The sequence below is a fragment of the Falco biarmicus genome, chromosome 8 (genome assembly GCF_023638135.1).
Source record: "Falco biarmicus isolate bFalBia1 chromosome 8, bFalBia1.pri, whole genome shotgun sequence".
Lineage (NCBI taxonomy): Eukaryota > Metazoa > Chordata > Aves > Falconiformes > Falconidae > Falco > Falco biarmicus.
This window is the reverse complement of record NC_079295.1, coordinates 47,220,191-47,241,930: the sequence shown is the minus strand read 5'-3', so window position 1 is coordinate 47,241,930 and position 21,740 is coordinate 47,220,191. Positions and strand designations below refer to the sequence as shown.

Genomic DNA, 21,740 nt, shown 5'->3' with positions numbered 1-21,740 from the left:
AATCAACCAGCACTTTCTGCCAAAGTTAAATTGCATACATCTAGTTAAAAAAAAAAAAAAAAAGAAAAAGAAAAAGAAAAAAAATCACTATACACTACTTCATGCAACAGAATATGTTGGTTTTGTTTCCTAGCTCTAGCTTACCACAAGGAGGAGGGACGGTTCTTGCAGAACGTCTTTGTAATACCCTGCCACAGTCTGTGTCCTATAACCCTTGGCAGTCACCATCTTTCTTTACCCTGACTTAATTACAGTGTTCTCCCCACATTATAACTGCTCCTCCCTACTGTTTTCTTCCCTTTTGTTCGAGAACAAGAGATGTAAGAATTTCTACAAACATTCAGCTGCAAATGTTTCTTTTACAGCTTACCTCAGTTTTTCAAACTCTTAACTTAATTCTTCCCTTTTCCTTTTCTTAACTCTCTGCTCCCTTTTGCTGTCCATAACACAATTACCATCTATTTCCACCTACTCATTGGTACCCCACACCTAGGCAATTACCGCTCATTTAGCTTCCCACCAACCCTGTCCTCCCTATCATTCGCCCCCAGGAGACACCAACAAACTGGCAGAGGGCTATTGTGAAAAGCCCTTAAATGTCTTAAAACATTGCATTTATTTCAGCCTTCTCCCCTCTTACCAGCTGTCTCAGTAGAAAGAGGAACAACGCACTCAAGTGAAACACATGATGGAATAAGTCACACAATTCCTTTACTCTTGCCGTCACAGATTATGGATTAACTCCTTAACAACTACATCCATCCCCATTCAAAAAACACAATTCCACTCAAAAGCATTCACTGCTTCCTCTCCTCCTTGTGTAAGGGATGTACCACACCAAACCCAGAAAACCCCCAAGATTACCAGTATTACCCCTCCAGGCAAGCCTTCCTCCACCACTTGACTACACTGCTTTGTCTGAAGTTTACCTTGAAACCTTTTCTGCCTTGCAGTAAGGTATGAAAAACCACGTATCACGTGGACAAAAGATTACATTATAAAAACTATGTCCACTGGGTGATGGAAGAACTTAAGTATATCTAGTTACAACACACATGACAATGACAAAACACAAGCCCAGGAGATGGCCAGAGGCAGCAAAGGTTTTGTGTTACTCCACAGATACATGTATTTTAGTGTTTCTGGACATACACAGAACAGTAACACTGGAAAAGTAAATGCCACATTCCACATTTTCAAAATCATACTTCCTCAATTGCCATTCTAGTTATTCATAACTACAGACTGTTCACAACCAGCGCTACCACTTATGTGCACATGGTGGGCGAACGATGCTCTCCTGCCACACGGTGCCACGAGAAGGAGCACACATCAGCCACAGACTCACTGGTACCCAACTGGCCCACACCAGTTACATTATTCTGGAAAGCAAACATGACTCCAGAGAATTATGCAGGGCTTTTCTTCATTTTATTTTAAATTTGAATGTGTAGAAATACTCATTACAGTGATTATATGTTGTTAACTGTTTTCAATTAGTATGTCCTTAAATGAGTAAGAGCATGTCATCCCTTTTGCAGCTGAAGGCTAAATATATGCATCAATCCTGTGAGCTAAGAGCAAGGAACAGGACCTCTCATTGAGAATATCAAACGTTGATGGCTTGGGTCAGCATATTCACAGAAATCTCACATGATACCAACTTAGCTCCAATCTAACTTCCCTTCGGTAGGTCATGGCAGGACTCTACCACTGTTTTCTTCTGCTCCTTGGTTGGGAAGTACCTTCAGAGATCATCGCTAGCTTTCCCTGGGATGCAGGATAAGAACTAACTCCTAAATGTCACATTTTTTCGTTCTAGGAATCCATAATAAAACTTGCAGAGCAGCACTGTAACGCAAAACGGGCAATAACACAAACTTCACCAAACTGAGCAAACTTCCACGCTAAGCAGATTACAGAGCAAAGTTTTGTCTTTGGTGCACACCTATTCAGTTCTACCGTGGCTCTGTTGCTGCCTAGGTAAAGAAGACTGGGTGGCAGGCTTTAGGGACATGCTCCATCCATGGCATGTCCACTGATACAAGGGAGAAGTAGGAGGGACTGCACTTCTCCTACCCCTTGCCGCTTGTCCCTCTTCTTTCAGAGCATCAGAGCCCACTCCTGGCTAAGATGACAGTGTCTTAGATCCACAAATGGGTGACCTGGCACAGGCAGTACTGTTGCTGATATTTCCATACCCTCTCAACATCTGGGCTGTGAACATGAGGGCAGACTACACAGACTGACTTTTAGGCTGGAAATTTAACTCTGTATTTATGCATTTAACCAGGAAGTAGGCAGTTGTGTTAGTTTAATGGTATCTACTACCACCTCATTTATGGTGTTTTCCCTCTTTTCCCATCCTAAACTCAGTCCAATTTTCTTACCATATTTTAGAGCTTGAGATTTTAATCCTTCCTTCGTTCTTTCCCCTTCTGCTCCCAAATATATAGTTTGTTTTCCCTATTATATCTTCTCTTCCAAATAAATTTGCTCTATTTCTGTCTTAAACAATTTTTGGGTCATTCCCCTGATTACATACATCCTAGGCTATAATGTGTCTCTAAAGCACTTAAGCCTACTAGCTGAAGACTAAAAGATGGCCAGGTGAGGATCATGTCCTGGAAAAAGCAATTAGACAACTCTAATCTGTCCTGTACATCCACAGCACTTGGCAAAAGAATAATTTCAAAATTCCTAACAGCTGGTGTCACTAGTCCTTGCTCAGGAAGGCCTCCAGCTCTTGTGCAAGAAGATAGATAGGCATCCCCAAGTCCAACTCTTCCTTTCGTCCTGCTGGTCCCTTCTCTCCATGTGTACCTTGTTGTTAACCTCACCCACCCTCTATATAAAACTACCGTGCTGCCCACCCCACCTCTGCAGGTTTCCCAAGTAGCTTTTTGGTGGCGTTAACATGGACTTGACTTCATTTCCCTGCAGCTCTGCTGCTGAACAGCATCAAGACCTGCAAACTGTGACCTCTCATTCCAGTTACCCTAGCAGGGCCGTCAGCCCCGGCAATACAAGCGACCTGCGCTCGCAGGCTCTGAAAGAACATGGCTGATTTTTCACCCCCACAACACAAGAGCCTAGCAGCTTCTCACAGTGGAAGCACAGCCTCTAAATATGGTCAATTAATCCTGTTTATAAGTTCATTTTTTCCAGAAATTCTTGTTAAGTTGCTCACAGCTCTTGCGAGAGTAGAATGATTATTTCCAACCAGCTGTCATTCCTTAATTAGTCAGCCTGGAGTAAGCGCTCTCCATCCCCTACTGAGAATGGCAGCAACAGCGAAGTGATAACAATGGGTCTAAGCAGAGATGTTTTCCATTGCCTTATAGTTGTTATAACCCAACTGAATAAAGTTACACCAAGAAAAGCCTCTGTCTTTTATTTTCACTAACAGTAAAACCAGCAATGGCAGTAAAATTTACAAATTGCTCTACAAGTTGTAGTTTTAGTTTTAAAAGCTTGTTTCCTGAAGATTTGCATCTCATATTCCTTGCCTAGTTCTGCAGTAACTTCAAGCCTTCTTTAGTCTTTCTGCTCCACAATACCGCAAGTCTTTGGGATTTCTGAGATGCAGATGAACATGGCAAACAGGTTCAACAGTTACTTGGGGAGAAAGAGGAACTGACAAGCATAATTACAAAAAGCTCATTTCCTTTGGAGATTATGAAAAGCTTCCAAATTAATAAAAAAGAACAACCATGAATGATCCTCAAAGGCAAAATATTTTGTAGGTATTATAAAACTTCATGAATCGGTTTCAGTGAAGATCCTTAGCTACTTGGTAGCAACCAAAACCGGCATCTCAAGCGTAATAGTTCCATGTATATAGGATTGTACAACATTTGGTGCAAAAGCACCTAAGTTTTTCTGTAGATGAACGGCACTCAGCCTGCAAGGCTCATCTCACTCATGACAGATATGAAAAAAAGCTGCGTCTTTTCTAGCAGAAATCTATCCTCCACGGGCTAACCAGATTCCTACCAAATTTGTCTTAGCTATAAAGCAGGTAACACTTGGGTTTGCACCATGCTTCAGGACTTGGGAGTGCCTTCAGTCACTTAATTGACTCTGAAGAGAAACTGCATGGTGCAGCTTTGTTCTTTAACCCAGTTTTAGTGCCAGTATCTAGAGAGCAATTACAGAGGTGATAGCAGTAATCCTGGGAACTGGGACAAGACACACGAGTTGCAGGAATAGTACCTAGCAAGGCAGAGAACATTGCTAAGTTTCTTTGATGAGAAACTTTTCCCTATCCAAGAATGGACTCCCAGGATACAAAGAATGGATGGACAAAACTAGACAGTAGCTGTGTTACCTTGGGGGAAAAAAAAAAAAGGCAGTCTTCAATTATTGTATTTTTGGCTAAAACGAAAGGGAAAGTGATAGAAAACAAGAACTACTATTTTCCCACTACCCTTGAGACTACACCAGTAATTCTGATCTGAGTTAAAGACTGAGCTATGTCTTTAAAATCTGATTTTTGACAAAATTCCCTACTCACTGAAAAGCATACCAGGAAATTTCACTTAAAATTACAAAACAAGCAAAACTAATCAAAACAGTTCAGCTAAACAGACTCTGATCTCCTTTAACAAATCACATCTACATCTGACCTTAGAGAAGCTGAAGAAACAATTTTAAAAAATAATTAACACATACTTGGATATCTTGAAGTCAAACCAAGCAGATTATGCTTGAGCTCCGTGAACTCACATTGCCTTCTGAAGCCAGCTCTGCCAGCACAAGGATTGCTGAAGGCATTAATTACACATTCACCCAGAGGAGGAGAGGAATCCACCATCCTGGGTGGCGACTGGACCACATCAGTAAGGAAAAAGCTGGGGAACCACCTTTACCATCTGAAAGCGATGAGCGTGTGTCCCTCATGGCTTCCTGCTTTTAGTACAGACAAAAAACCCCGGGTGGTTTAAAGCATTTCAAAATGAATGCAAGCCTCTCCTTAGGATGTCATGGTCACTATTTTCCAATCCAGGAACCTGTTAAATAGCGTTTAATAACAACAACTTGACACTTGATCAGGAATATGAGAGGATTTTCTTCTTTTAACTACCGAGAGCCTTAATATACTGTAGCACAAGAGCTAAATGAAGTTGGAAAATCACTACTTAAACTGCACAAGATGCACCAAACCCCTTACATATCACACCCCTCAAAATCTGTAGATACACATCTGCAAAGAAATACAAAAAATACTACAGTGCTTCCAAATGCCGGGTCAGAAATAGGTGGTCACTGACAAAGCATCCTAACCACTGCAAAGACTCATCACTTCAAAAATATTTCTTCAGAAGCATAGCCATAGGCTATATACAGAGGAACAACATAAAAGATTCCATGTCAAAGGAATCTGTGTAAGAAGGTATGGACGGTTATTCAAATCGGACGTCTGGCTCCACAGAGAAGACAGCACCAGCAACAACCAGCTCCAGCTTATGGGTTTAACCTCACTCAGATTGCCTGTACGAAATGGTTCCTTGCAATATTTCTCCATTAATTATGTACTAAGATAAAACACATCTTTTTTTTTAATTTAGAGAGATAATCAAGTGATACCTTTATGCAAAAAAAAAAAAAAAAAAAAAAAAGAAAAAGAAAAAAATCCCTTCAGAAAAGTAGAAAAGAGAGCCCACGGCCGAATGATTTTCCAAATAAAGACTCTGAAAATATCTGATGGTAGATAAACTCGATCCGCTGTCCACAGTCACTATAAAGCATTGGAAAAGAAAGCTCTAAGGTTCATCCAGTTAAACTTGGTTTAGTTTTAGGTAGTCCTACAAGCTTCCTACGAGCAAGGAACCACACTCAATGATTCTTACAGATCCCTTCCAACTTGAGATATTCTATGATTCTAACTTGAAAGTTAACTCTGCTGACCACGGACTTGTCTATATTTGACATCTGTGTTAGTAACTGCTAGTTTCAGCTTAAATTAGCTGATTTATATAAGCACTTGGGATCTGCACAAATTAAACTCAATATGCTCCATTTCTTACCTAGCTAGCTACTCTGCCAATTGCCAGATTTTATTTTAGTGCAGTTATTGCTGAAAGTTCAAACAAAAATAGACTTGAAATACTAAAAGAGTCTACCAAGATCCAACAGCTGAAGGCAAAATTAGAAAAGAAACCCTTAGGCTGAAAATAAGGCATCATTTTTAATTGGCCTTTGACTAACCACCAAAAAGCGTACAGGAAGATGGGGTAAATTCAGTACCAGCACACAGTTACCTAGTTTGTGTTTCAAGTCTCTAAAAAGAAATGCTGTAGTTTGACCACAAGCTGTAGATACGAACTTTTTTAAAAGATACCCAATGCTTTCACATACCCAGTCTGACACCTCTCAAGGGCCCATCAGGAAGTTTTGTCCAGAGCAGTAAATCCCCCAAAACCAACATTCTCCTGCTCCTGTCACTGCTCAGAGAAACAAAATCTTCACCTAAATGTTCCAGAACAGTTATTTCTATGGGTTCAGAAGACTACAAGCAGGTACTAAACAAGTTATCTTGTTTAATCACTAATGCTTTGATGACTGGCAATTAGTACCACTGATTTCACTTTGTTTCTGAAGTATGTCTTCACCTTAACCTCATTACAAAATTTATTTGCTGATCTGTAAATAAGTAACTGCATACCTTTTAATATTCAGTATGTCTGGCTTAACAGGAAATTAATCTCAGAAGTCAGATCAGTATGGGCTGTGTCCAGATAGGACTACACTACGTAACTTGTTTGTACGTAATTTCATTTAAAAACATGATCAACAGTTTAGAATTACTCTTCTGATCCAATTCCATGAAACACTAAGCAAGGGCTCTGACTCCACCACAGAGCTTTTGGTGATGACACATCCTTTTAATAGGCATAAAACTGCATTCCGAAGCCTGGCAGAGCAGTTAATTTCTTAATTCATACCCCAACCTGCAAAGCATAATTGCCAACGAAGTAAGAACCGTAACAGCAAAATCACTCTGCTGGCTTTTAGAACTTCAGAAATAGTGTAATACAGGTTCTCATAAATTTAAAAAAAAAAAAATTAAATATATATATAATTTACTGATTAAACCTTAAAAAAAAAAGTAGGTTGCAGTAAAAAAACAAACAAAAAAGTGCTACTTTTGTCCAAGTTACCAGCTATTTTCCAGCATGTCTGTATTTCCACTGAGCAAACTGGCATCACTAGAAAAAAAATATAACTATTGCAATCCCAAGAGACATCCAGTGTTTTCAGCAGCAGGTGTAGTTTCTAAAATCAGATGGGGAAGATGCTTTTGATCTTTCAGCCAATTCAAGTCGTCCATGTCTTGGGGTTTTTGTAAGTACATAATAGCTTATTACTTCTTAGGGGCAGGCTTACCTCAACAGGTACTGCGGGATCACGTCTAACATATTCCTTGCGTAACCATTTCAAAGACACCCTAACTCTCATTTAATATTCTGAACGTCTGGAATAAAGAGTCAGTAATCCAAAACTGCCTGTATCCATCCTATATTAATATGTTGTATTTACAAGGACAATGAGTACCGAATTGTGTAATTGTAGCAGTTTGATGACTCATCCCTGCACCATTCCGAGTACCCAACCATGAAGGCTTGCTAAACTTGCGCATCATGCAAGTTATTTTGCTGAATATAAATATGTTGAGTCCCAAATATATACATATTTAATCACTTTCTCTACACCTGCCCCTCAAAAGTACCATTTTATGCAGAATCAGCTTACTAAAAAAATGGCAAATGCAGTTTTAAATACAGCTAGGCGAGGTCTGGGGGCTACATTAAGCCTTGCTGTAACATTTTCCACAGTGACTACTTGTTCAGCTTATGCTGGTAGTTGAAAAAATACAAATCAATAATAATAACAACAACAAAATCTTAGGATGTGGAAGAGCAGCCAGCAGTTAAGGGGTAATCCAGCAAGTCTTACTGCAATGCTCCACCTGAGGCTTACTGATCACGTTTTACTTCAGATGAAAACTGGCTTTATTTTCCAACCGGCTGGACTCTGCAGCCCTTTCCCAGCCTAACAGGAGGTTTAATTATACCTTCAGCTTACAAGTGTTGCTTTTCAGCTGTCTCAGTTCATGCCTTGAACTATATGGTCACTCAGCCTTTCTTGGCAGATACTGGATGTGTGCAGTAGATTAGCAGTCCACATTCTTGCTTAGAGCAGAAAAATCTCAATACTTAAATAGTATATTAAAGCAGTCATCAGGCTTATCGTTCCTAGCACTGCAAATGGTTGCAATCACTTTCCTAAAACACTTCCGAATTAGCTTTCACAACTCTAGAGTATGAATACCCCAAGACAAACCCTTTCTGCCTGCAAATGATAATTTTAACAGTAAAACGTTTACATCAGAAATATAGCTATGACGAACTGGCTGTAGAAAGATACACAGACACTAGGAGCAAGGTACTGGGTTTGGTTTGGTCTGTTTTAATTAAGAGAAATTACCTCAAGTTCTCAGCTACAATTCCTATTATTGCTTTTGCACTGACAATAGCACTAATGGTTCACCTAATTGATCCTCCAAATAAACCTATTCAGGCAGAACCTATGTGCACTCTAATCTTAATCCATCACGAAGTAAAACAGTTTTTCTGTATGTTTAAAACTCAAGGGAAACTTCCAATTGCATGATCTATACAGTGAAGTCACTGAAACTACTGAAGTAAACGCAACATGTTTTCAGAGCTTCCACTGCATCACGGGCACTTGCCCCACACTACGTATTTGTTCAGACCATGTGCATCTACAACTACACCAAAAGCTACCTTAAATAACTGGATGTTGTTACGCAGTTAGCAGGACTAGACGTCAAGCTTTTATTATTATTATTATTATTATTATTATTACGAAAACATTAAGTAGCATTTACTACCTTAGAAACTGTCTCAATACCTAGTAAAGAGCCCCTTTAGTTTTTATTTCCTATATAAACAAAAAAATCCCAAATAAAAACTTGAGGGGAAAATACTGGCTCAAGATTATAGCAACTTTTATGCCAGAGCAGATGCAAAGAAACCTCTTCAGATCCACTCATCTATTCATTTATAGGACTTATAAAAGGAAAACAATTTAGAATGTTGCATTTCACTGCTGACTGCTCAGATTAGCACCTCCATCATAACCACTTTAATCGAGGAATTTAAGCACGCCAACAGCAGCTGATTTCAAGGACTCCATAAGCAGCCAAGACTTTTTCAAGCTGACTGATGCATCCCCGCAACACACTATTTCTACATTAGCATTCATGTTTCAAAGTCCTGAACCAGCTTACACACACCTCCTACCAGCCAAGTAGTTCAAATGGAGTACCATTTCCAAAAGCATTTGCAGTGTGTGGACACCCCGAGTCAGGTGCAAGGCAAAATTCAAATTACGCTTCACACTGTACAACGCTGCATACAAAAGCTGTAAGTTGTACATTTTTTTTCTGCATTATGTTCATGTGTAAATAAGGCAGAAAACACATTACCCTCCCCTACACAATTAATAAGCCTGTTAAGTATTTCAGATTAAAGGTAGGATAAGTAACATCTCACAAGCAAATTTCAGACTAAGCTAGTAATTAGATGACTTCAGATTCATCAAAAATAAATTAGCCTATGTTGAGATTAACTACATCTGCAACTTGGCTGCCTGGTGTAAAGGTAAAATAATTCAAGGGTTATTCCTAGATTCCCAGAGGGAATTTAGGTTCAGATCTCTGCTACTAGCTCCATGTGAAACCAGCTCTGTCCAAATGTAGTTACCTTGACATGCCAGCCAGAAGACTGGCACAACCCTCACCCAACACAAAGGTGGCTAAAAAGCTGTATGAGACAGGACATTGATAGGCATCAGAAATACAGACACTGCAGCCAGTTAAAGACCCAGATCAATAAGCCATTCTTTCCAAAGCCTTATTTTTTTTTTCCTGATATCCACTAATGCTTAACACATGCATTGGTGCTTATTACCTGATTCTTTCCCTAAGATCTAGAAAAGATCTGCAGTCTTAAACTCTCCAGTAAAACAATAAAATGGGTCAGAAGGAATGGAAGCAGCAGACGTACTTCCAGCTTGAGAGAACTGGCTGAGCAACAAACACAAATACCACATATTCTTCAGTTATGTGTGCTTTGATAATTAAAAGTAAGTAACTCTAAACAACTACAAATCCACAGCTATGAACTCACTTGCATTAAATAATATGACAAGATGACTGGAGAACCAAAATAAGCTGCAAGCTTCAGTTACATGTTCAATACTTTCATCCAAGCACATCTTATGTATTTTTTTCCCTAATTTTTTGAAGGCCAGGTTCTGGCACTAGTTTCTCTACATCCCTTCTTGCTTTCCCTGGCCACCAGAACTACATCAGAATTTATTCTCATTCTGTGGCTTTTTTTGCTCTTCCCCAAGGATCAGCAAAACTTTAAAATATTCTGAAAGAGGTTTCTATACAAACTTTTTCTGTAAAGGTTTTCAAAAGGTTACTCAAAAACACTGAGGAGTCTGAAATAATAAAATTGCAATAGCCCTCAATTATTTGTCTTTTGCAAAATTGAAAGCATTTGCACACAAAAGAAATACAGAATAACGTAGCCACCACAACAAAATATTCAACAAAACTAAAGCCTTAAACCAGTCAGCTACTCCAAGAAGAATCCCATGCTGTTGTGAGTCTGGTTTTTTTTTTTTTCCTCCAAAGACGTACGGTAACATATTCCAGATTTGGCAACTCATGAAACTGTTATCAGTCCATCGTAACTATTCAGGAAATCCTAATCACTCATTAATTGCCTGAAACACAATCTTTTGCTTACACACAATTTCAGTGTGTTTTTGTAATTGCCGATATCCAAGCAACCAAAAACCTGGAGAAAACCTTATCTCAAAAAAGGCTGCAGACTAACCTCAGCTAAAGAAAGAAGCCTTCAGTAATAAGAGATGTTAAAAAAACCATGCGCAAATCATTTTTTTCAAATACTCACTCAGCCTTGCCTGGGGTTAGGCAGACATTCTGCATTTGAGTGCTGATTTTATCTAGGTATTAAAAGGAATGTGCAATTGCATAATTTAGATTTCACATGATTTATATAATGGATGTCTAAATGCTTCTGACCCATCAGGTCAGCACTACTTCTCCCCCTGTGACTTCAAGCTACAGTTGATTAACACAAAAAGTACATCATTATAAGACTCTACAGAAAAGGATTTGAGAACAGGAGGAACAGCTGCCCGATGTCCCAGGTTCCTCTTTTTGGAAGATTATTTTTATTCTGTATCACATCAGTGACTTACTTTACGTTACAGCACACCATCTTGTAGCAGCATAACTGAGAGGTGGTAAGCTGTTGCATGGGGGCAGCAGATCGAGAAGGCAGTGGACAGCTGAAACCAACATATTGTGCAAGGAAGATTTAAAACCAAAGCTGTGACCACCGCAGCATGCCAGCAACCATCTCCTTACTTCCTGAAGACAGCTGGGTTTGATGTCACTTCAACGGGAAAACTGCTGTATGTTTCTTTTACTTCTGAACAAAAGGACAGAATTATACGAAGTTCCAGCTATGGTTTCTGTGGCTTGATCTGGAATCTGAAAGGGCTTTTGCTTCTGACAAACTGCACTGAAGGATAACTTTGAAGTTTGCTGGGCTCAAAAAGAACTGAAGAGATAATGCAGGACAAGATAAAAGTCTCTACTGTAGAGTGATGACAATCACTTAGCAGCAAGCATCCTGAATTTTTACTATTCAGGTACTGAATTTAAAGGCATTTGACCTAATTCTTATCATTTTTCCCAAAACATGTACTCAGATATAAGCATGAGACTTTCAGATGACATTTGCTCCAACAACCTGAGCTCAACTGTACAGAACTGTACATGGATTCCTGTAGCATTACTGTAAATATTTTTTCAGTATTATATGCCTTGAATAAATTCTCTAGTTCAAGTATGTTCAAATGCAGACAGAAGTACTATGATTTTAAAAGTTCAAGTGTGCATTCAAAAGATGTTTGCATTCATATGCTTTATAGTAAATATTTAGCAGTTTGTTTATTCAAAAATAATATAAAAAAGTAGAATGGATGCAAAAAAACCTCAACAGGTTAGAAGCGTAGCTTGGATCATCCCTAAAGCCTAGCTTAATAATTGCATCAAAATCACAAGTGAATTGAGGAATGCAAAAAACATTTAACAATTAAAATGTGAAGAGTTTGGCTTCAACAGCTGAGAGTTTCTAAAAACACCAATGCAATGCCACTGAACAGAATTCAATACTTGCAAAGTAAGTGGAAAGGCTGGGATGGAGACAACCTGTATTATTTCTCTACGGCAACAATGTCAACTCTAACTTTTGAAGTATATGTAAAATACACCTGTCCAAAGCACTGGGAGGCCATCCTGTGCCACAAAGTAACGCCTTTCCCTAGTGGGGCTTTGCAAGTACGGCTACTTTGCCATAGAAATATTATGCAAAGTAGTACAAGGGTTTGGTCATAGTTCCTTCTTTCTCTGCTGTACCACTCTTCCATACCTGACAGATGGATTTGGTAAAATTTGCTCAGTTCTGGTGTTGAGTTTGTAGACAGCCATCCCACCCTCGATGCCGACTCCTCTGATTGATTTGGATTCTACCACCATTTCAAAGGATCACAAAACCCAAACCACATTTGTGAAGACTCTCATATGCCACAGCCTTGAAGACTCACATAACTTATCAGATGCAAATACGGGAGGCCCAGGGAAACCTAGGAATGGCCTGCCTGCTAAGCACCCCAGGAACTTTTCACACTGAAAGAATAAATGCCCTTATGATGATGACTCCTACAGTGGAACCACTAGGACCAGCAAAATCACTACTAACACTGGTATCAAAAATGCTCCTTAATTCCCCACAAGCAAGAGATCCAATCCTCCTGCCAGCGTTGTTTCTGATAAGAAGTTTAACAGTGCTATGTAAAGACACCACACAAATGTAATTTCAACATTAGTGAGAAATTTTTCATTATGTTTTTCTGTTTCCTGGAAAATTCTTCCATGGGAAACAGACCAAACACCTGCAAGGAAGAGGACTATATCAAATATACCAGGAATAGACTGCCTTGCATTTTCTTCCCTCTCCAAAGAAAGACTTCACTCCCTCCCAGCACAAGCATGGCACTACCAGAAGGCAGGCAGAGCGCCAGGCACATTACCTAGCAAATTCCTTTGCACCATAACAGGATCACATAGCAAACCCCCCCTCTTCTCCAAAAGAGGTTGAAAAAACATAAATACAAAGCAGTGGCTAACAACATCTCTCCACTCAAAGACATACTCTCCTGCAGATACATCATAAGAGGTATCAGGAATAACAGCTCCTGCCCACTACTTGCGAAATGTATTAAGCTTGATGTGATTGTGTTAGCTTTTATGAGGAACAGAAATCCATGTTCGAAATTATGCTCATCTGTTGCAGCTATAAGCAACGGGCTGTGGATTTACTGAGGCAAGGTCTAGTATCTTGTGTTGATAAATGAGTCCATCGTGAAGAAACATACTTGCATCCTTTGGGACATACCCTTCCCAGTCTGAGAGACAATAGACTGTGATCTCTACATGGTACAAGAGAGAGACACTAGCGAAAGCCAGAATAACTAGGAGTACACCCAGGGGAGTAAGGACTGGATCTCTAAGCTCACATTACTTTTTCTGCATTCACAAGTGCCTTCTACAGCAGACAGCAGCTTAGCAAAATATCCAAGAGGGAGTCGTATCACCACTCCCACCTAATCTCTGTCATAAAGATTACTGAGTAAATTACTAACTTTTGAACACCAACAACTTCTGAAGAGAAGACAAAGGTGAGAGAATCGCACACCAACTAACAGCCACAAGTGAAATAACTTGAAAAAGCTGTTTAGAAAGAGAACCGCTTCTGTTCAGGCTTCTGTTCAAGCAAACTTGCAGCCCGGGGATGAAGCATATGATCCTTAGTGCTCTCTAAAAACTGCTGAAAACAAGAATCCAAAAAAAGCACTCATAGATACAAAGCTGTTTCTACTAGCAAACCCCTCTACCCACAAGCAGGAAAGTTAGCGCTGGCAGCACTCACACAGCCCCAGCCCAGAGAGGCCACTGCAGTGACCCCAACATGTGCAGTGGTTTTCACAGCCTGCGTGCACCTCCCGGCCCGCAGCTGCCACGTGCTGCGTGCTTACCACAGACCAGAAGGAATACAGACGGACTTGCTCGGCAGAAGTCATAGGCAGCTACAAATGACTGATGTACATCGTGTCTGGGGATAATTAGGAACCAAAACTTACAGGTATTTACCCCATTTGCTAGTCTTCTGACATCAGGGAACATGCTTCTGCTCCTCAGCTAAGGAAACTGAAGAGGAAGAGCTCTGGTTCGTAGCTCAATACTAGCTCACTGGCTGAACATCTGAAGTAATCTACTAAGTAATCACTCTCTTCTACTTAAAAATAAACAATATGAATTGACCATAAAGAAAAGGTCTCTCTTCGTGCCCCTGAGAAAGAACAGGCTTAGTTAATAATTAAAGTCATAAAAACGAAAGCACACAGATATACAATGGATGACTGAAAAAAGTGCTTATCATAACACTTTCCTTCAGATAATAAATCATGCTTAGAAAAAAAACAATCCCTCCATATTATATTTACTTCTCCTACTGATGTCTAGCCCTAGCAAAAAGCCATGGGCACACCATCAGGAAGCAGCACCCCAAGCCACAAGCAGAGCCATACTGGGTGCTCAGGAGCCCACAGCCAGAGCAGCGAGCCCAGCTTCGGGCCCCCCAGTACAAGAACTGCAGTGGGATACTGGAGTGTGATCTGCTGAAGGTGACCAGGATGGCTGAGCACTGGAGCACCAAGAAAGGTAAAATGCAATGTTACTCTTTGCAAAATATTTGCAATATATGCAACTAACACCAAATCCAGCTGTCACATCAGTCCGCAGTCTGCCACACACACACGCCAAGAACTGGGGAAAAAAAAGATATTATGAAAACCTGCTGAAAACAAAATCAACTTCATTAATTATGAGAGGAGCCTCCAGCTTTGGCCAGAAGAAGCAACAACACTGGAAGCACTGCTACCGATTAACGGAGGGAAAACTGGACAGTTTCGCATCAGATCTAGAGATTAGGTAATTCAGGGCATCTCACTGCACAAAAAGGCAACAGGCCTACTGCATGGATCTCTTTCATTGCTTCTACAATGCTATGCTCAGCTTTAAAGCTGTCTTAGAAAGAAGTCTGTTTAAAACAGAGGGGCAAGCACAAATATTTCAGGTCTTTGAGAGAACATTCTGTTCCCTTAAAGAAAAGGAATCAAATATCCATTTCTTTTTAATGGACCTGTTGGACTGCTTCCAAAAAGAAATGGTAACAGCGCCACTGTTTTGAGGCAAAAAAACAGACAACATGTCAACGAAGTATTTGTAAATTACTTCAAACCTAACAGAAGAAGCAAAGCAGTTGTCTGGCTATGACAACTCATTTTAACAGCTGCATAGAAGAATAACATTTTCAAAAGGATGCAGACTACACACAGCGACAGGCTATTCATCATTTCCCGACTTGTGATTTCATGCACCATAAGAAAAGGTTTTAGCAGAATGCATCTACTGCGCTCATTGTCATTTTAATACAGAATCTGTACTGTGAAAAAAGGATGATGAAGTTTTCATGTCAATGAATCAGAATTCTTAGTTTTCAAATACAATTTTTTCCAACTATAGTTTCCATTGTTGTACTTCCTTCTGGTATGCAAATAGAAATATCAACCAACAGAAGCTCAAAGTTAGTAAAGAATAACAAATAGAAGCTTAAGAAAGTTAATGCTAAATTGTATCTTATCAATAAATAGAAAGATAAACTTCCTTCTCTGTGCCTCAGCCCAGATGTGACAGCACTGAGATTCCTCACCACTAACAAATCATTTCCTTTGCAGGGAATGCTATTGTAAGAAATAAATATTAAAAACTTAATGCACTAGAACTCCACTTGCCACTGGCAAATAATAAGTTCTTCTGAATGGTAATAAATTATGAATTAGCCAATGTAAAAGGCTTTTAAGACCACGTTTTTGTGAAGATAGCTTCCAGTTATGGAGAGTAAATCAATACACTCCTGTCTTAATCTACAAGCAGGAATGATACTGGCAGGAACCAAGTCAATGTCACCTTCCTGCTGCTTGTCCATCACCGGGACATGTGGTGTAAGAATGAAAATGCAGATCAAGGAAAACCTATAGAGCTGGGCATCCCACCGGGCAGAAGTCAAGAATAAAGGACAGGCAAAGTGAAGTGCACTATCACAAGCCTACAGACCGCTGAGCAAACGGGCTAGGAGGAGGCAGCATAGCTTCAACTGAGAAAGCCACTGCGTGAATTGTAAGATCTGGCCTCTGCTTCTCACGCTGGAAGCTCTGTAAGTGAGAAGTTCATTGTTCCTCCAGCAAACCAGCGTTCTGTTAAGCTTCCAAGCTACATACCCTACGTGTGAACATAAAAGGAAGAGCAGGACAAACATTTAAGAGCTACATACAATTAAGCTGAAAATTTTAAGGACAAGTAAATGGGAAGATGTAGGAAAAAAAATCCCACGACATATTGGGGAGGTCTAAATAAGCAAGAAAAAAATAAGCAGAATTTTAAAGAGGGATAAAACTATCTCTTAAAAAAAAAAAGGTCAAGGAAAAGTGTGACTGAATAGAGGGAAGAAAGTTAGTCAAGTAGTATTTGGTTACTAGCTTAATTTCATTACACTGAACTAATAATTTATTCCCCAAGTGTTATTTCATCACACCATACATTATGCAATCATTCAAAGCAATGTTTGAGCACTTATCTTCTGTTGCTTAATGATTAGCCTTCAATTCACACTGGGGATGTTTAATTACAGAACTGAGAACACTGGACATTTCTCCTTGTGTGACAGCACTGTTGGAGCCATCTCTCAAATCAGTATGACAAAATACATTTGAAACCACTGCAATGCTTCACGAGGATGAAGCTATGGAAGGTGATGTATCCATATGGTTACATTACACAACTAATTACAGAACCAGTTTCTCTAAACACCTAAATAAGAGACCAGTATGCTTTTAATTTTGCAGTCAAATCCATATCAAAGAGGATGAAAAACAGTAGCTATCTGAATCCAGGTGTGTTCATAATGGTAAACTCTTTGGTACAAAAGCATTATTGAAGATAATTAAGTAGGTAAAAAAGGTCTCAATCTGTAGTAGTTTCAAGTACTATGAACGGGCATTTAACTTATGCTTTTCAGTACAATAATAACAAGTGATAAGTGTCAAGGACTTTATTTCCAAATAATATTAATTACACTGAAAATCAGAATAGATGATAGCAAACATCAAGTACCACAAATGGGAACAAATATTTTTTAATAATTTCTCTTCTCCATTTGCTAACAGCTCACAGAATGCAGAAAGTAAAAACTTCTCCAGTAAACTACAGGAACTATGAAGATATTTTACTGTGTGAGAAAAAGCACAGACTGGTTTTGGAGAATTGGAACACTACCTCCAATCCACTGGCACCATAGGATATTTGCTTAAATGTTACAGCTTGATTTTAAAAAAAGCCTAGTCAGGTTTTCTGATTGCTAATAGCATTATGGAAAGGCAAGAGTAAACCTAACCTCTGCTTTCTTCTTTTAGACTGATGGTAGATTACTCTCGAAGCCTAAATGTTTGATGAAGTACCAAGACTAAGAGCTTTCTGAAGAAATTCTACAAGGCTCCAAATTTAAGACTAGAGATTTTTCCCCTCTTTCTGGTCACATACAACACGCACAGTTAACAGATACAACTGCCAGATAACTTCTGTGAATCACCACAGGGCTTCTATATTTCCCTTAAACATCCTTTCTTAAACATCCTATCAATCATCATTACACTAATCGAATGTGTGCTAAAAACGAAGACCTTCTGGTGTAAATGCCCCACCTGTTTTTACACAGGGGCTTACAGCTCAGGAAACAATGAAGGGCAAGTCATGGTACCAAAAATAAAAAATGGGAAAGGCAGCTGGTGCCACTTTCACTTCCAAGTTCCCCTTTGGGCATCACTGAGTCACCAGCCTGAAAGGAGAACCTTACTTATTTTAAATAATAAAAAAAAAAAAAAACACCACCCAAAAAAAAACCCCACACCCTCCCACAGATGCTTCTAAAAGATTCAAAACCTCTTACACCTGGTTGCAGTTCTACAATAACCACTTAAAAAAACAACACTAAAAGCACCTTTATTTTGGAATAAAATTTAAATGAACAAGGTGCTCTCCACACCTCATCAAGCAGCACCCCCCCACAGGTATCTGCTTAGGACAGTTAAACCTCTTATTCTCTAAACAACCCACCAGGAGGGCGACAGCCAGCAGAAAAGCACAAGCAGCCCTGCAACACAGAGGGGCCAAACACCCTGGTGAAATCCCTTCTCAGTCACTCCTGGAGTACAACTGCCTGGATTGTTACTTTCCACACACCGAGCTCCCCACAGCTTCAGAGCAATCCCACCAGCTTGACCACCACGGTTGCCCTTGCAGTGAGGTACTTTATTACTAAAATTTGTTAACCCTGTTACCTGTTATTATATAGTTAAAAATGTTCTGGGATTGTTAAAATTCCTACAGGTACAGGGAGCAAAAAGCCTACACAAACTAACTAGTACTTCAAATGTGGTCTTTGTGAAAGCTGACAGATCTGTAACAATTCCTGAAAACAACATAGGGTTGAGAAATCTCTCAAAGTGACGCATCCTGACATCACAGCTACATTAGCTATGGTTTTTAATTATACATGACACCACATCTGTGTGGTAACAGGTTTCCAAAAATCTTGTGTATAAAGCAGAACATTCATGAACACGCTGCTTTGTATTTTATGCTGTAATCAATATTATCAACAGAATTTTGCCATGCAATGCACTCTGCATCGATTAACCTACCATGCTGGTCTGAGCTTTCACTTGTTCCATTTACAGTTAAACTACTATGCACCTACTGACAGATACTGTAACAGAAAGAAAAAACAGTGTTCATAACAAAAGGCTTTATTATTTCAATAGAATACATAGATTTTTCTCTTCGAAATACTGTTTCCTCTGTTGGGGAAAGAACCACTTCATTTGCTGTGATGTGCTAACTGATGAGAAATTTCCAAAGAGCTCATTTAAAGAAACTTGGGGCAGTCAAAGTTCTCAGATTCATCATCAAGGAGTCCCTGCAATTCTCAAACCAGGTATTTGCAGAAACGCATGCCTTGCTTGCAGTAGGGAACCTGAGCTTGTTATGGAGCCCCACAGCCTGAAATTCCCTGTGTGTGGCTCCAGCAGCTAGCCCTCCCCAAGGCTGGCAGGCCATGAAATCAAGATCTACATCTACCACTTAAAAGGCAGTTATTAACAGAAAAACTGCTCCTGTCCTGAAATAGTTCTCAAACTGTTCAATACAGTTAGACATAAGTCACAAATTCAAAAGTTGGGTAGAGAAGGTAAAAAAAATTAAGCAATAAAGTACGGACTGCAGCCCTAGATCTGCACTGAAGAACAGCCTCATAACAGCACACTTGAAATTCACATCCCTCACAGGGTTCATTAATAAGCCTTGAAATGATTACTGGCCCATCCCACAAGACTCTATCCAACCTAGTCCCAACATCACTGTCCATCTTTAAAGCAACTATGATACCTTGCTGAAACATTCAGAGATGGTCTTTGGACACTCACAAGTTAAGTCCCAGGAGAAAAAAAAAAATTCAGAATTCCCACTGAAAAAAGTTTTATTTTCCTTTTCCAGTGAGGGGGCGAATGCTGAGGATCAGGGAAAGAGAGCAGGAAAATCTTATACTAGAAGTAGCTTGTAAATATTCCCAAGGCAGACACCAAACCTCCATGACTTTGCCCTATCACGACTATAAGCATCTACTATAACCATTATTTGGCCATGAGGCAATGCCAATTACTATAAAACTGTATTATCCATCTATACATTTATCTTGGTCATGGGTTCTTTTCCCCATTGAATAGTATTTCAAGATTGGAAACACAAAGCATTCAAACAGAATAACATGTTTGTATGTGAACAGAAATTTTGAAGAAATTTTTAATTCTGAAAGTCAAAATTTGCTGGAACTCAAGTGGCCACATTTTGCAGGCAAGAGCTTTCTTAAGGCAAGACATTCATGTTTTCTGAGTGTCTGAACCCAAACGGACTGACAGCAAACAAAACTCAATTTGTTTAAGTTTTCATTCAGAAAATCAGTTTAAGTATTCAGTTTGCACATGTGAAAGACTGAACCACTAAATAATGCTATTGTGTTATAAAAGACACTAATATTAAAGAATAGTTATGTTGTACTAAAATTGTTACATGCAGAAACACCTTAGGAAGTGCCACAGTTACAACACGTTCTGTATTTTCCTTCCAAACTGAATATCCTGAGAGTTCAAAATTGTTAACCGGTATCAAAATCTCCTTTTTTAACGTTATAAGTCCCTCCCAAACCAGTGAAGAAACAGCAGCAATTCCCCCCTCTATAAATTACGCAGGCTCAGCTTCAACAGCTTACTAGAAGAAAAACAAGAGAGAACTTGACATTTAGTGCTCTTCTATGCAGAGTAAGCCCCCCATCCCTTGTTCTTCCATTTTTAACAGTTAAGAAGCTAAGTTGGCAGAGTAACCCAAAGAGCTCCAGGACTCCATGCTAACTATTCTGCATTCAAACATGCGCAACAACTGTAATGTAAGGCTATAATCAGAATGATGCTTAGCAGAAAATAAAAAGTTTATCCTTTCTAAATTAAATCACACAAATATTACAGGCTAGTCAGTTCATTGCAATTAAGAGAAATGGCAAAGCTCATTATGTTATTTTTTAAATTAAATGAGAAAGCAAAATGTAGCAGGCAACATGCACAACTATGCTACTTATATCACAACTTCAGTAAACAGGCAATAAAACACAAAAGCTCACCACCCCCCGCAAGAGCCTACTGTACAGAAAGCCCTCTTATGATTCACTCCTACAATGCAGTTAAGTAGAAGATTTCAGAAAAGGATGCACAAAAAACATTTAGCAGACTTAACAATTTGATTAAACAGAGTCCTGAGAGTTTAACACAGTTCAACAGCATACGCATAACATTTACAACAAGAAAGAAGAAAGGCACCTGGAGACATCTGACACTGGGCATGCTCTGCAGGCATCTCAGTGCGCACATGCTCTCTACCAGGTTGGAGCAGCCTAGCCACAAAGACCTTGGCACAGAACACTGCAGGGTGACAAAAAGGAAGGAAGAGAAGAAGCAGTTAGATGCCACAACAAATCACTCAAGGCAGGCAACTCATTAGTATGTTAACGTGGGTACTTATCTATGTTATTTCTACATTAGTCACAAGGTTAGCAGCCAAGGGTAAAATAACAACTGAAGATCCTTTTCAGAAAATAAGCCATCCCTCCATCCTATCAAGGATAACGAGCTGATTTTCCTCCATTTGCAACCGCCTGGCACTTTCCATGCCCAGCTGAACATTTTAACTTACTACCAGTAGTATTAGAGTTGTTACAGTTTGGGTCCACCTGTTCAGCAATGCATCCACAGGCTGCTACCGCCTGAAGTTCTGCTGCACCGGGGAAGATGCCTTACTCAGCAATCTGGCCTGGCAGTAATTGCTT

General features: G+C 39.5%; 1 protein-coding gene across 4 annotated transcripts in view; it reads right to left on the bottom strand.

Moving 5' to 3' along the window:
* FBXW11 (F-box and WD repeat domain containing 11) overlaps window positions 1-21,740 on the bottom strand; it is a 74,628-nt gene that overhangs the window by 36,224 nt on the left and 16,664 nt on the right. For 2 of the 4 annotated variants that reach the window (XM_056348562.1, XM_056348561.1), the window contains one exon: window positions 21,235-21,336. The exons of the other annotated variants lie outside the window; for them this stretch is intronic. In XM_056348562.1, the coding sequence (XP_056204537.1) occupies window positions 21,235-21,285 (51 nt within the window). In that variant the 5' untranslated portion in view covers window positions 21,286-21,336. The remainder of the gene's footprint in view (window positions 1-21,234; window positions 21,337-21,740) is intronic. 4 annotated transcript variants of the gene reach the window in all.